This window comes from Theropithecus gelada, chromosome 7a (genome assembly GCF_003255815.1).
Source record: "Theropithecus gelada isolate Dixy chromosome 7a, Tgel_1.0, whole genome shotgun sequence".
In the NCBI taxonomy this organism is placed as follows: domain Eukaryota; kingdom Metazoa; phylum Chordata; class Mammalia; order Primates; family Cercopithecidae; genus Theropithecus; species Theropithecus gelada.
Window position 1 is genome coordinate 18,625,085 of NC_037674.1, and position 12,737 is coordinate 18,637,821.

The 12,737-nt window shown below is 48.4% G+C and overlaps 1 protein-coding gene across 2 annotated transcripts in view; it reads right to left on the reverse strand.

The window, feature by feature from the left end:
* Window positions 1–7,011: 7,011 nt before the first annotated feature.
* TGM5 (transglutaminase 5) overlaps window positions 7,012–12,737 on the reverse strand; it is a 34,852-nt gene continuing 29,126 nt past the window's right edge. For both annotated transcript variants that reach the window (XM_025390481.1, XM_025390480.1), the window contains 4 exons: window positions 9,898–10,266; window positions 9,194–9,354; window positions 7,981–8,114; window positions 7,012–7,766 (listed from right to left, as the gene is read on the reverse strand). In XM_025390481.1, the coding sequence (XP_025246266.1) occupies window positions 7,613–7,766; window positions 7,981–8,114; window positions 9,194–9,354; window positions 9,898–10,266 (818 nt within the window). In that variant the 3' untranslated portion in view covers window positions 7,012–7,612. The remainder of the gene's footprint in view (window positions 7,767–7,980; window positions 8,115–9,193; window positions 9,355–9,897; window positions 10,267–12,737) is intronic.

Genomic DNA, 12,737 nt, shown 5'->3' on the forward strand with positions numbered 1-12,737 from the left:
AGGACATCATTCCTATTGGACTGAAGCCCATTCTTATGACCCCACTTCACCTTTATTACCTTCCTGTAGGTCCCATTTCCAAATACTGTCACACTGGGGGCTAGTGCTTCAACATACGAATTTTTGGGGAGGACACAATTCAGTCCAGAACAGAGGGAAATTAAGTAGTTTGTACCAAAACTTTAAATGTCTATACTTTTTGCTGCTCTGCCTATGGATTATCCATTCTTTATTCCTTTACTTTCTTAATAAACTTGCTCTCACTTAAAAAAAAAGTCTGTACTTTTGCTTCATCCATTCTACTTCTAGGTATTTATCATACAAATGATCAAACAGGTGTAAAATAAGATTTATACAAGTATATTCAAAGCATTGATATTTATAATAGCTGAAGACTAGAAACTACCTAAACATCCATGCATAAGGTATTGGGTAGATAAATTATGGGACATGCATTCAATAAAATACATAAAGGTGAAAAAGAATGAAGTAACTCTATGTAAAAGGATATGGAAGAATCTCCAAGCTTGATTTGTTTGTTGTTCATTTGTTTTGAGACAGAGTCTTGCTCTGTCACCCAGGCTGGAGTGTAGTAGTGCAATCATGGCTCACTGCAGCCTCAACCTCCTGGGCTCAAGTGATCCTCCCACTTCAGCCTCCAGAGTAGCTGGGACTATAGGCACATGCCACCTACGTCTGGCTAATTTTTTATTTTTTGTAGAGATGGGATCCCACTATGTTTCCCAGGCTGGTCCTGAACTCTGGGGCTCAAGTGATCCCCCAGCCTTGGCCTCCCAAAGTGTTGGGATTACAGGCATGAGCCACCGTGCCCAGCCCAGGCTGTATTGTTAAGTGGAATAAGTGAGGTAGAGAACGAACAGTGTGAATAGTATGCTATCTTTGTGTAAAGGGTATGTGTGTGGGGGGAGAATATGTATGAATTTGCTTTTGTTTATATAGACTATTTCTAGAAAATTATCGCTTCTAGATAGAGAAACTCAGTGCCTAGGGACAAGGCTTTTTTCTATATGCCCTTTGTATCTTTGTGCCCTGAACATACATTTATATGTTAATGTTTTTAAAGTAACAAAAACTGTCAGGGGAAAGAAAAGTCTGGCTGAAAGAACTGTTTTCACCACAGAGAACCCTTCACCTGGGAGGGCAATGAGGGAGTTGTGGGCTGGTCTCCCTTTGGGGAATGTGTTCTCCTTCTGGTACTAGCAAAGAGAATCTTCTCTTTCCTGGCACAGTTCCCATGAGAGCTCCACAGAGGTCCAGTCTCTGGCAGTATTTCAGTCGGGGCACTTTTTGAGGAGCCCATGATGAGACAGATGCTGCTGCATTTGGGTTGGGCTGGGGAAAAGCGAGTGGGAGATGTAAGGAGGATGAAGGGAGGGGGTGACCAGAAAGGTCTGTCCCACGGCACCCACACCTTTCTACTCTCCAGCCTCTGGCAGAAAAACAACCCCTTAGCTGGTATGGACTCAAGAAGGATCTATTTATTTGTGAAACAAATACTTACAGAGCACTGTCATGCACCAGGAACTGTGTTAGGTACCGGTAGGTGCCGTCGGGAACCGCGCTAGGTGCCGGCAGGTGCCGCCGGGAACGGCGCTAGGTGCCGGCAGGTGCCGCCGGGAACGGCGCTAGGTGCCGGCAGGTGCCGCCGGGAACCGCGCTAGGTGCCGGCAGGTGCCGTCGGGAACTGTGTTACGTGCCGGCAGGTGCTGTCGGGAACTGTTAGGAACCGGGTTAGGTACAGCAGTAAATTAGATAGACGCGTCCCTGCCACCGAGGAGCTTCTATTCCAGCAGGGGGAGACAAACAATACTAAGCGTATACGTCATTAGCTATTTCTCTGTAGTGTGCTAAATGCTGTAAAAGAGAAGTTTGAGTGCTCTCGGACCTAGGTGTGGAAGGTCAGGGTAGGCTTCTCTTAGAAGGTGATATTTAAGCTGAGAAACTGGGAGGATAAACAGGAGTTAGCTAGGTAATAGGACAAGGGTTGGCGCCAGAGGAGAGAGAAAACAGCACGTGCACAGGCTCTAAGGCAGGAAGCAACAGAAAGCAGGTCAGTGGGCCTGCATCACAGAGAGAGATGGGGAGAGGTAAGGCAAGGGCTAAATCTTGCAGAGTTGAGCTGAGAATTTTGGATTTTATCCTCAGAGCAGTGAGAAGCCATTGAATGATATTTGAAGCAAGGGAGTAACACAATCAGATTTGCATTTTTAAAATACTGGCTAATATGGGGGAAATGATTTAGAGGGGGCAAAAAGGGAAGAGAGATGACAAATAAGAGACTAGAATAATAGCTCAGGTGAAAGATTATGGTGGTCTACTCCGGGGGGTGTTAGTAAAGATAGACATAGGCTGGTCATGGTGGCTCACACCTGTAATCCCAGCATTTTGGGAGGCCAAGACAGGCAGATCACCTGAAGTCAGGAGTTCGAGACCAGCCTGGCCAACACAGCGAAACCCCATCTCTACTAAAAATACAAAAATTAGCTGGGTGTGGTGGCTCGTGCCTGTAATCCCAGCTACTCAGGAGGCTGAGGCAGGAGAATTGCTTGAAACTAGAAGGTGGAGGTTGCAGTGAGCCAAGATCACGCCACTGCACTCCAGCCTGGGCCACAGAGTGAGACTCCATCTCAATACAAAAAAAAAAAAAAAAAAAAGATAGACATGGACAGATTTGACGGAGATGTAGGTTAAATGGCTATGACGTGCTAATGGACAGAATATCAGGTGGAGGGCAGAGAAGAAAAGATATTCAACATGACTCCCAGGTGCAAATAAGTTAATTATGCTGGCACATTGCTTTACAAAGCACTTTTGCATACATTATCTTGTATGATCTGAACCTCAATCTTGTAAACTACAATAAGGGATCATTATTCCAATTTTACTGATGAGAAAATAGGTTCAGAGAGTTAACATTTATTTTAGGGAATGTAAGATCAATTAATATACTGCCTTATTCCAGAAAGAATTTAAGACTAACAATGAAATATAGTATCGCAGAAGAGCACATTAAAATGATGCAAATGATGAAAGAACAAAGAAGGTGCCCAAACAGAGCCAAGGACGAGGCTAAAAGTGCACACTATAGCCTACCTTTGTGTTCCACACACAAGAAACTTACCTCTAAGCTCCAGAAGGGAGGGTTTCCCAACATCTCACAGCTTATCGTAAAGCCTAGACTCCAACTGAGGTCTTCCAACTCATACCCCACACATTTGATTTCACATTAGCCTTGATCCAAGCCACCGCTGAGAAGGTCTGTCTATTCAGCCTTCTTTTAAAATCTCTCAAGAATTTCTGTATCTAAATACAGCAGACTAGCTTGTTACCATCCTCTCGATTGGGAACAATTAGAAAAGTTGAATGAAATGTTTAAAATATCTCTTTGAAGGCATCAAGGCAGTGAGGACTTGAGGGATCAAGATCTTGGGGAGAAGAAGAGCAGAGAGTGAACTTGACACTGGCTGCCACTCTTCCATCTGGGGCATTTGCCCATTCGTACGTCATTGGCAGATAAGAGCCTGAGAATCTGGCAGGCTAGCAGGGTTTGAGTTTGAGGGTCATCAAGGATAAGGGGCCCCAATAAACACCCCAGGCTTTCTGTTGGGACCTCAGAAGGGCTATGCCCCAGGAGTTGAGGTAAGTAGGAAATAGACTAATCCTTATAAAAGGCCGAAGTCGGCCGGGTGCGGTGGCTCACACCTGTAATCCCGGTACTTTGGGAGGCTGAGGTAGGTGGATCACCTGATGTTGGGTGTTTGAGACCACCCTGACCAACATGGAGAAACCCTGTCTCTACTAAAAAAAAAAAAAATTAGCCAGGTGTGGTGGCCCATGCCTGTAATCCCAGCTACGTGGGAGGCTGAGGCAGAAGAATTGCTTGAACCCAGGAGGCAGAGGTTGTGGTGAGCCAGAGATCGCGCCATTGCACTCCAGCCTGGGCAACAAGAGAGTAACTCCGCCTCAAAAAAAAAAAAAAAAAAAAAAAGGCTGAAGCCTGGTTTTATATATATCTCCATTATGGCATTCTCCCACTATCCTAACGTCCTACCAGAAAGAAAATTCTCTGGAGGGTATTAGCATTATCCAGAGCCTGACATTATCTGTGATCACAGAGTTCTTTCTCACATTCCCACAGATTCATTCAGCATCCCAGCTCAGACCTTCTGCTAACATGCTATGCCAGGCACATGACCTGCTGCCCCTCAGGAAGCTCCAGGCTCTCATGGAGGCTGAAGCCAAGCCTATCCTCTGGGGTTGGAGGAAAGCTGAATATGTCTGAGATCAGCGCTCTGCAATCAAGTTCTTTTTGTCTGTACTCCTGAAAAGGCAGCAGCCCCAAAGCTGGCACCAAGTGGTTCCTGGATACTAGAAAATCGGGTCTCAGGGACAGGTAGAGAGGTGGTACCAGCTGCGCATTAGTTGGTTGAATGCTGGTCAGCAGGCAGATGGTGAGGAAGAAAAACTGAACAGTGGGGCTTGGAGGGCCAGGGACTAAAGGAGGAGCGGGCTCTGGGAAACAAAGTGTGGCTCTTGCTGCTGCCTGCCCTTTCCACACAGCCACCTCCCACCTCTCCAGTTATTCACCAGGTTGGGGTGAATGAGAGCTTCTGACACTTCCTTGAACTTCAGGCTAACGTATGACACTAACAAAGACACCTGTAGGACCCAAGTATATGCCTATGGGAGAACTGGGCAGTGTGACATGGTGGGAATTTGGAATCAGACAGACTTTGCTGTGTGGTCTTAAATTAATTACCCAATTTCTCTGAACTAGATAAAGTCCTTTTATCTCATGATTGTCCTTTGAATGCAAGCAAAGCCAAAACTAGTTTTGGTCAACTTAAAAAAACAAGAGTATGAAGGAGCTCCTAGATTGACGGGAGAGAACCAGACTCAGGAGACCAGTCTCCTAGACTCGGGACTAGGAGAAGGATGGACTCCAGGGCAGCTGGAGGGACTAGGCAGCAGGAACAGAAGCTGGTCTGTCTCTGGGTCTTTGCTGCTGAGACGGATGGACTCCAGGTTTCTCCTTTCTCTAACCCACTTCACTCTGCAGTCGAAGTCCTGGGAGAAGTGTCTGATTGTTCCAGCATAAGTCGCATGCCCACCTCTTGGCCATGGGTGGGCAGAGTTTCTTCACTGGCAGATCCACCAAGGATACACACAATAAGGAAAAAGAAATTCCTTCAAAACCCCTTTTTGCCTGGAGCTGAGCTGAATGTTGTCAGAAGAAAATTATACTGAGGGCCGGACACAGCGGCTCACGCCTGTAATCCCAGCACTTTGGGAAGCCGAGGCGGGCGGATCACGAGGTCAGGAGAACGAGACCATCCTGGCTAACATGGTGAAACCCCATCTCTACTAAAAATACAAAAAATTAGCCGGGCGTGGTGGCAGGCGCCTGTAGTCCCAGCTACTCGGGAGGCTGAGGCACGAGAATGGTGAGAACCCGGAAGGTGGAGCTTGCAGTGAGCCTAGATGGGGCGACTGCACTCCAGCCTGGGCGACAGAGCGAGATTCTATCAAGAAAGAAAGAGAGAGAGAGAGAGAGAGAAAGACTGAGTTCCACTAGGGGTGGGGTATGAGGGGTTGTGAGGTTGTCCATTGGGAATGGGTTGAGGAGAACCTTATTTACCCTGTTTATTGGTCTATTCCCTACACCTAGAACATTCAGCACATTAGGAACTCAAAAAATGTTAAACGAATGAACGAAAGACAACCTTTGCTGAAGGGGGCCAGCCCCCCACACCTGTGGGCGTTTCTCGTCAGGTGAGAAACGAGAGACTGAGAAAAGAAAGAGACACAGAGACAAAGTATAGAGAAAGAAAAGTGGGCCCAGAGGACCGGCGCTCAGCATACAGAGGACTGGCCCCTAGTAGAAACTCAGTAAATCTTTGTTGAATGAAAGAATTCATGAATGTGGTGTTAAAACCAGGACTCATTAAAGAGTCCTAGGGTGCAGTTCCTGAAACCTTCCATGTGCTTCAGAGGTCATTGTGTCTGTAAGATGTTGCTCTTTCTGGTGTTTTCCTTAAACTATTTCTCATGATTGTCAGGTAATAATTATAAGATGAAATAATTTTAAGTTACTTCCAGTTCCCTGCCAGTAGCTCCTGGTTCTCAGCCCACTCTCTCACAGGACTATTTCCCTACTTTCCCTAGTTCTTACCACATGCCCTTCTATCCCTCTGATTAACTACACATACCCTTTGGTTTATACATACTGGAAGTCTTTATCTTCTTTATTTACTGTGAGTGTATTTAATGGGACAGCTGTCTCAGTCACGTAGCCAGTACTGAGAGAGCAAGTGCATCATGTCTTTCTTTGTGCAGAACTTTGTGCAGTGACACAAGAGGAGATAATGCTCAGAATTGTTTTGTGTTCAGTAGGACCCAGAAAGGGTGGAGTTTGCGTGACCACAAATACAGGCTGCAACTAATAGAAAACTCTGAGAGTATTCCATTCCCCACTCAAAGTCTACCTCATTGTGTTATTCAGCTGGTTTTATCTCCCCAGCCAACGCAAGGCCATCCAGGACCACAGTGCATCGGTGAGTTTTGAGTGAATAGGCTGGTACTGTTAGGACTGAGGGACCTCTTGGATGTGATGTGGGAAAGGATTCAAAGGAAGGCCAAGGTTGAAAGGTCTCCCAGGCTTTTTTCTTTTCACCAAGACACAAAGATGGTAGGTAGGTAGTATGTAGAAATACCTGTGAGTTTTTGGCTTTTCTAACTGGATCGTAGCTGATACACCACCTGTGGGTATCTCACTTATTTCTTGACGTGTCCATTGTTTATCTCCGCTGCCTCCACTAGAAATGTAAGCTCCATGAGGGCAGGGACTTTGCTTTGTTTACTTTGTACCCCTACACTCAGAATCATTTCTGGCATATGCTAGGTACTTGATAAATACTTTTTTGAATGAATGAATAGGAGACTCCAGCATCCAGGGAACAGATAGGAAAGTGATGATTACATGGGGCAAAGGAGGGCAAGGTCTGAAGTTTATTCATACTAGGGAGTTAGCTATTGCAACAACACAACGACAGTGAGCTGTTCAGCCTGTCTTTTTCTTTCCTGGATATCTGGGGCAGGGGGCAGTAAGTCATGGCCAAGTCCTACCAGTATCCTCTGACCTCTGTGCCAAATCACGCTTCTGGATAGGAGACTGTGGAATCCCTGGAATCTCTGGACGGGACACAGTGGAATCCCTGGGCCCTAAAAAGAGTCCAAGGGAGCTGTGCAAATGGTCCAGGGAAATATCCATCCATAGACATTTCCTACCTGTTCTCTGGATGCTGGAGTACCCTACTCATTCATTCAAAAAATATTTATTGAGTGCCTAGCATAGCCAGAAATGGTTCTGAGTGTAGGGGCACAAGGTAAATAAAGCAAAGTCGCTGCCCTCGTGGAGCTTACATTTCTAGTGGAGACAGGGGAGACAGACAATGAACACGCCATCCCCTCTGCTGCTCTCGCTGGAGCCCTGTGAAGCCTCTGTTGTGGTGGGGAATGGCGCAGCTCGCATTTGAACTTGCTCCTTTTCCTGAAGCTTGAAAGGCACATGTCCGGCGCGTTGCTCCAGAATTTATAATGCAAAGTCTACATAAACATTCCTGTAACCCTTGATGTCCTTAAACTTGTTGCTTCTCATATTAGCTTGGATCTGCCTTTGGCCACTCTTGAAGGGGACGGTCTCCAGAATGATGCTCGCTTGATGTTGGGGTTTGAGGACTCCAAGGCTGCAACAGAGAATGCAGCATGCCAGAAAACCACAGGCATGATGATGACCCCGGAGCCCTTTTCCACCCAGCTTCCTGAGTGCGAGGGAGTGCTTCCGCTTTCCCTTCCCCAGTGTCGTGAGTCTGGCCCAGGAGCCCATGTCCAGGGAGAAGGATAGTGCTAATCTCACGGAGGGGAAAACAGAAGAGAAGGCTGAACACTTGCAGCACTTACAGGACTTTCTGCTGTTTCTTGAAGAGGCCACTTCCTTCCACGGTCAGCACACAGTCCTCAACCTGCTCCGAGAGGGGGTTTGAAAATATCACCTGTATGGAGAGTGGCTGGTTCACAATGGCTGCTCCTAGAACCTAAACAGACCAGGAGGGGAAGGAGAATTAGTTCTCATTCCCCAACTCATGAGACATTTACGAAGGGCACTGTTCTGTAAGGTGGCAGGATACGCCATCCCCGAATATGCCACTTTGGCATAAGAATTACTTTGAACTGAAGACAATTGAGAAGAAGCAGATATAAGAAAAGCTCTCTGGTTGCCCCTTATTTGCCTAAAAGCAGGACATAAATTTACAAAGGTGTCCCCCCTCCCCTCTCTACCAAGAAGGACAAAGGCTGATCACCAGAGATGACTTCAGACCTTTATGAGCCTGGAGAGGGCACCAGAGGAATCTACACAACAGACTTCCTAACTAAGTTGTATCTACCATGAGTTTCCCATGTATTTGCCTTCCCCAAATTCGCCACCCCTTGAGATTCAAGGTCCTTTCCCTTTCTCTTGTCACTTCTCTGAAAACATATTGCTTCTTTGCTAAGATGCCATAAAAGCCCAAGTTCCAGCCAAACCTTCATGTTTCCCCACCAGAGGGGGCTCCATGGGCTTACTTAACAGGGTCTAGGAGGCTGGTTGGCCTTGGGGAGACAGCACGGGAAGGAAGGGAGCCCTTGAAATCTTCCCACTTGGAAGATCACAGAATGTCAGAGCAGGAGGGGTCCTCAGAGGCCACCTACTCTAATCCCCTCTCTGACAGTTCAAGAAGCAGAGGCCCAAGGCCTTGTCTGAGGATGCACAGTCAAAAAATGGCAAATCTGAACTGACTTTCAGACAGGGCTCTCCCCCGACCAGACACCCTCCCATCTGTGCTCACTTTCCTTATGTTGAACCATGGGGAAGGCCAACAGCAGGAGTGGCACAAGAGGGATCTCTTCTGTTGTCCATGGCACCTGTTCAAGGACCCATCCATAGGGCCTCTAGTGGGTGGTACAAGAGGATGAAGATCTCTCAGACAAACATTTCCCTCCTGGGGCACCAGAAGAGGCAAAGGAGGGAGAGGATGCTCTCCTAAGCAGGCCCAGGCTGCCCTCTCACAGGGCTTCACCCGCTTCCCACCAGATCCAAGGGGCCCCACAAGCCATTTGCAGGACTCCTGCCTACATTAATCGTGATGCTCGGATAAGATAAGGTGATGATCTTGTTCACCAGGATTTTCTCGGGACTGCTTTTCTCTTCACCCAAGGCACTGATGCGGATCAGCTTGTCTGTTGACAGGTACTGGCTGTACTGGGAATAGGAGATTTTGCAGGGGTAGGTCTTTGCTAGAGAAAGAACACAAGGATGGGGTGAGAGAAGCTGAGAAAATCAGCCAGACCTGGGTTGGACCTGGGGTCTCTCTTCCACAGAGAAGAGAGAGTCAACAAGTACCAAGTCCCGGGGAAGCAGGTGGCAGCTTTTCAGATGAGGAAATGCGCTGGAAAGAGCCAAAATAGCTGTCCAAGGCCATTCTGCTAGGAAATGGGAGAGCTAAGGCTCCAACCAAGGTCTCAGAGACTCAAAATCTCAGGTTTTTCCTGCAAAACCGGCTACTTTTGTTGGGGTGGGAAAGGAGGAGGAAGAGAAAGGAGGCAGAGAGGAGATACTAGGAAGGAAGGAAGGAAGGAAGGAAGGAAGGAAGGAAGGAAGGGAAGAAGGAAGGAAGGAAGGAAGGAGGAAAGAAAAGAGGGAAGGAGGGGGATCATGCCAGAGGGGACAGTAGGAATCACAGTGTCTCAGGGGTCTGTCCCCAGAACCCTGTTGGCTGGCTTGACCGCACCGACGTTGCCAAAACCGACTCTGCGGACACAAACTGTGCACATGCGTACCTTCTTTAGGAGAGAGTGTGATGAACGCTGTGTCCTGCCAGAATGGGGACAGGGGACTGCCATCGTGCAGCAGAGACTGGGCACTCAGGTTCACTTTGAGGTCCTTGAACTGAGAGGACATGTTGAGGGCCAGCAGGACAAAGCATATATCTTGGCCCATGTTGGGTGGGTCGAGCAGCTTGAATTTCAGGGAGACTTGGACCACATCACTGGGTCGAAGGGAAGGTGTATGCAGGCTCCGAGGGCTGTCCCGGCTCAGTGGGGTGGGCCTGGAAGGTTGCAACTCTGCTCCTCTTCGGGAGCTATGGAACCTTCCAGCCTTCAGCTTCTGCAAAGCCTTCAGAAACACCTGCCTCTCCTGGAGGGAACCTGAAGGTGGGGAGAGCGCAGCACCAGCTGTGAGCCAGGCTGACCAGGGTACACTGAGGCTGAGCACCATCCCCCACCCAGTATCTCCACCACCAACTTCAGGCCTTCACTCCCAGTAACAAGCACTCCCTCCACTCCTCATGTGCTTTCCCAGGCAGGCTCTGCTGGCCACTTCACACCCATCCTCCCGTATCAACCACAAGCAAGGTGTATTACCATTACCATTTTTCTTCTTCTTATTCTTCCATACACAGATAAAGAAAAGGAGGCTAACAGAAGTCATGTCACCTGCCCGAGTCACACAACTAGTAAGGAGCAGAGCCCAGGCGGGAGCCAAACCTGCCCAACTCTAAAACCTGTGCTTGTGACCGCTCAACTCTATCCTGATGTCCTCAAGGGAAAGACAAAGGCCCACAAACGCAGAGAAATAAACCTCTTAAAGACAGCAGGGCATGGTGTGATTTCCTGCTCCACAGCCAGATTATTGTTCAGGGATAGACTAATTCCTGGAAACTGAGAGAAAGGAGCAGCACAGTAAATAAGTAAATACGTATGAAAGGAGGTCTAGGTGTGCGGAGTTCCCAGAGTGGCCTCAGCTTCCCCGCTCTATCCCGGGGGTCCCTGTGGGCCGCATGTGCAGGAATACTTGCCCACGCCTCCCTTATAATTCCAGAAGCTGCCTTTGTTGAGTACTTACTCTCCCCAGGGACCAGTTCTACCCCTTCAATGCATTTGCCACAACATCCTGAAGCAGAGGCCACTTTTATACCCTTGCTCTGCGGGTCGTTCTAAGCCCAGTTCCAGACAAAAGAGAACCTGAAGACATTTGCTTCAGTAAGAATGGGCCCAAAGGCTGAGTGCAGTGGCTCACACCTGTAATCCCACCACTTTGGGAGGCCAAGGAGGGTTGACCACTTGAGGTCCGGAGTTTGAGACCAGCCTGACCAACATGGTGAAACCCTGTTTCTACTAAAAATAAATAAAAAAAAAAAATTAGCCAGGCGTGGTGGCAGACACCTATAATCCCAGCTACTCGGGAGGCTGAGACAGGAGAATTGCTTGAACCCTGGAAGCGGAGGTTGCAGTGAGCCAAGATCACGCCATTGCCCTTCCAGTCTGGGCGACAAAGCAAGACTCTGTCTCAAAAATAAAATAAAATAAAATAAAATTTAAAAAGTGTGGGCCCTGATAGATGGGAATCCGATTTAGCGCATCTGCGGTCTGTGCGACCCCAGACCCTGCCAGGCTGGGTGGGAGGAGACTGAATACTGCTGGCCCAAGGAGCACCTGAGCAGGACACCCGGGCCCACCGGGGTATGGCTCCAATCCCCCTGAGTCCACAGGGGACCCTGTGGGCCTCTGTAGCAAATGCGGTCACAGCCCCGCCCATATCCCCTTGGCACTTGCCATTTCAGTGCCCACAGACCCTGCTTCTCAAATTACAGCCCCTGCAACTCTGTCTGAGTCTTTCTCTGCTACCAGAGCAGACTCAGCTCATGCATGGGGCGGGCCAGAAGTGCGAGAGAATTTACATCCCCTAGGAACAGCCCTCAACTCATGACCGACAGGAATTGATGGATAAACACCCTAGACCCTGTGCCTGTCTGGTGCGATAAATCTGCAGTGTTGTTCAGCACTTCACACCGAATCAGTGATAGGGTTGCCAGATTTAGCAAACAAAAATACAAGGCAATTTAATTTGAAACAAACAATAAAAAATTTGGGACATCTTTTTTTTTTTCTTTTTCTTTTTCTTTTTTTTTTTTTTAAAGAAATGGAGTCTCACTCTATTGCCTAGACTGGAGTGCAGTGTTGCCATCATAGCTCACTGCAGCCTCAAATTCCAAGGCTAAAGCGATCCTCCCATCTCAGCCTCCCAAAGTGCTGGGATTGCAGGTGTGAGCTACAGCTCCTGGCCTGGGACATACTTACACGAAAGCATTATTTGTCCTGTATTTTTCCTGGCAACCCCACGCCCAGAGCTCCCAGCCAGCTGTCACTGTGCTAACAGGCTTGAAAATGTACCCTTACATCCATTTCCTCCCCTTCCCTGTCTCCCTTCCTCACTCTGCTACCAGCATTTCCAGGATAGCTTCAAAAATAAACCACTTGTATTTGAATGCTTGCCTCAGGATCCATTTCTGGGGCAACCCAGCCAAGATGAGGCCAAAGGCCGCAGGGAGAGGGTGGTGATGGCACTGCTGGGCTGCGTTCAACACTCGCCCCCTACTGCGAATCCCCTTTCCAGGTGGGGAATTCTGGAGCCTCCCTGTGTCTGTCCCCGAGGCCCATGTAGACGAACCACAGACACCCACTCATCAGTACTCCCAGCAACTGCTCAGCCCTCCCTGCCGCCCTCTACCCACCCTGCCTTGCGCCTGCTCAGATCCTCCCCAGCCAGATCACGCCTCTGGCCCTCACCCCGCCTCTGGCCCTCACCCTGCCTCTGGCCCCCATGGACTGGATATTTT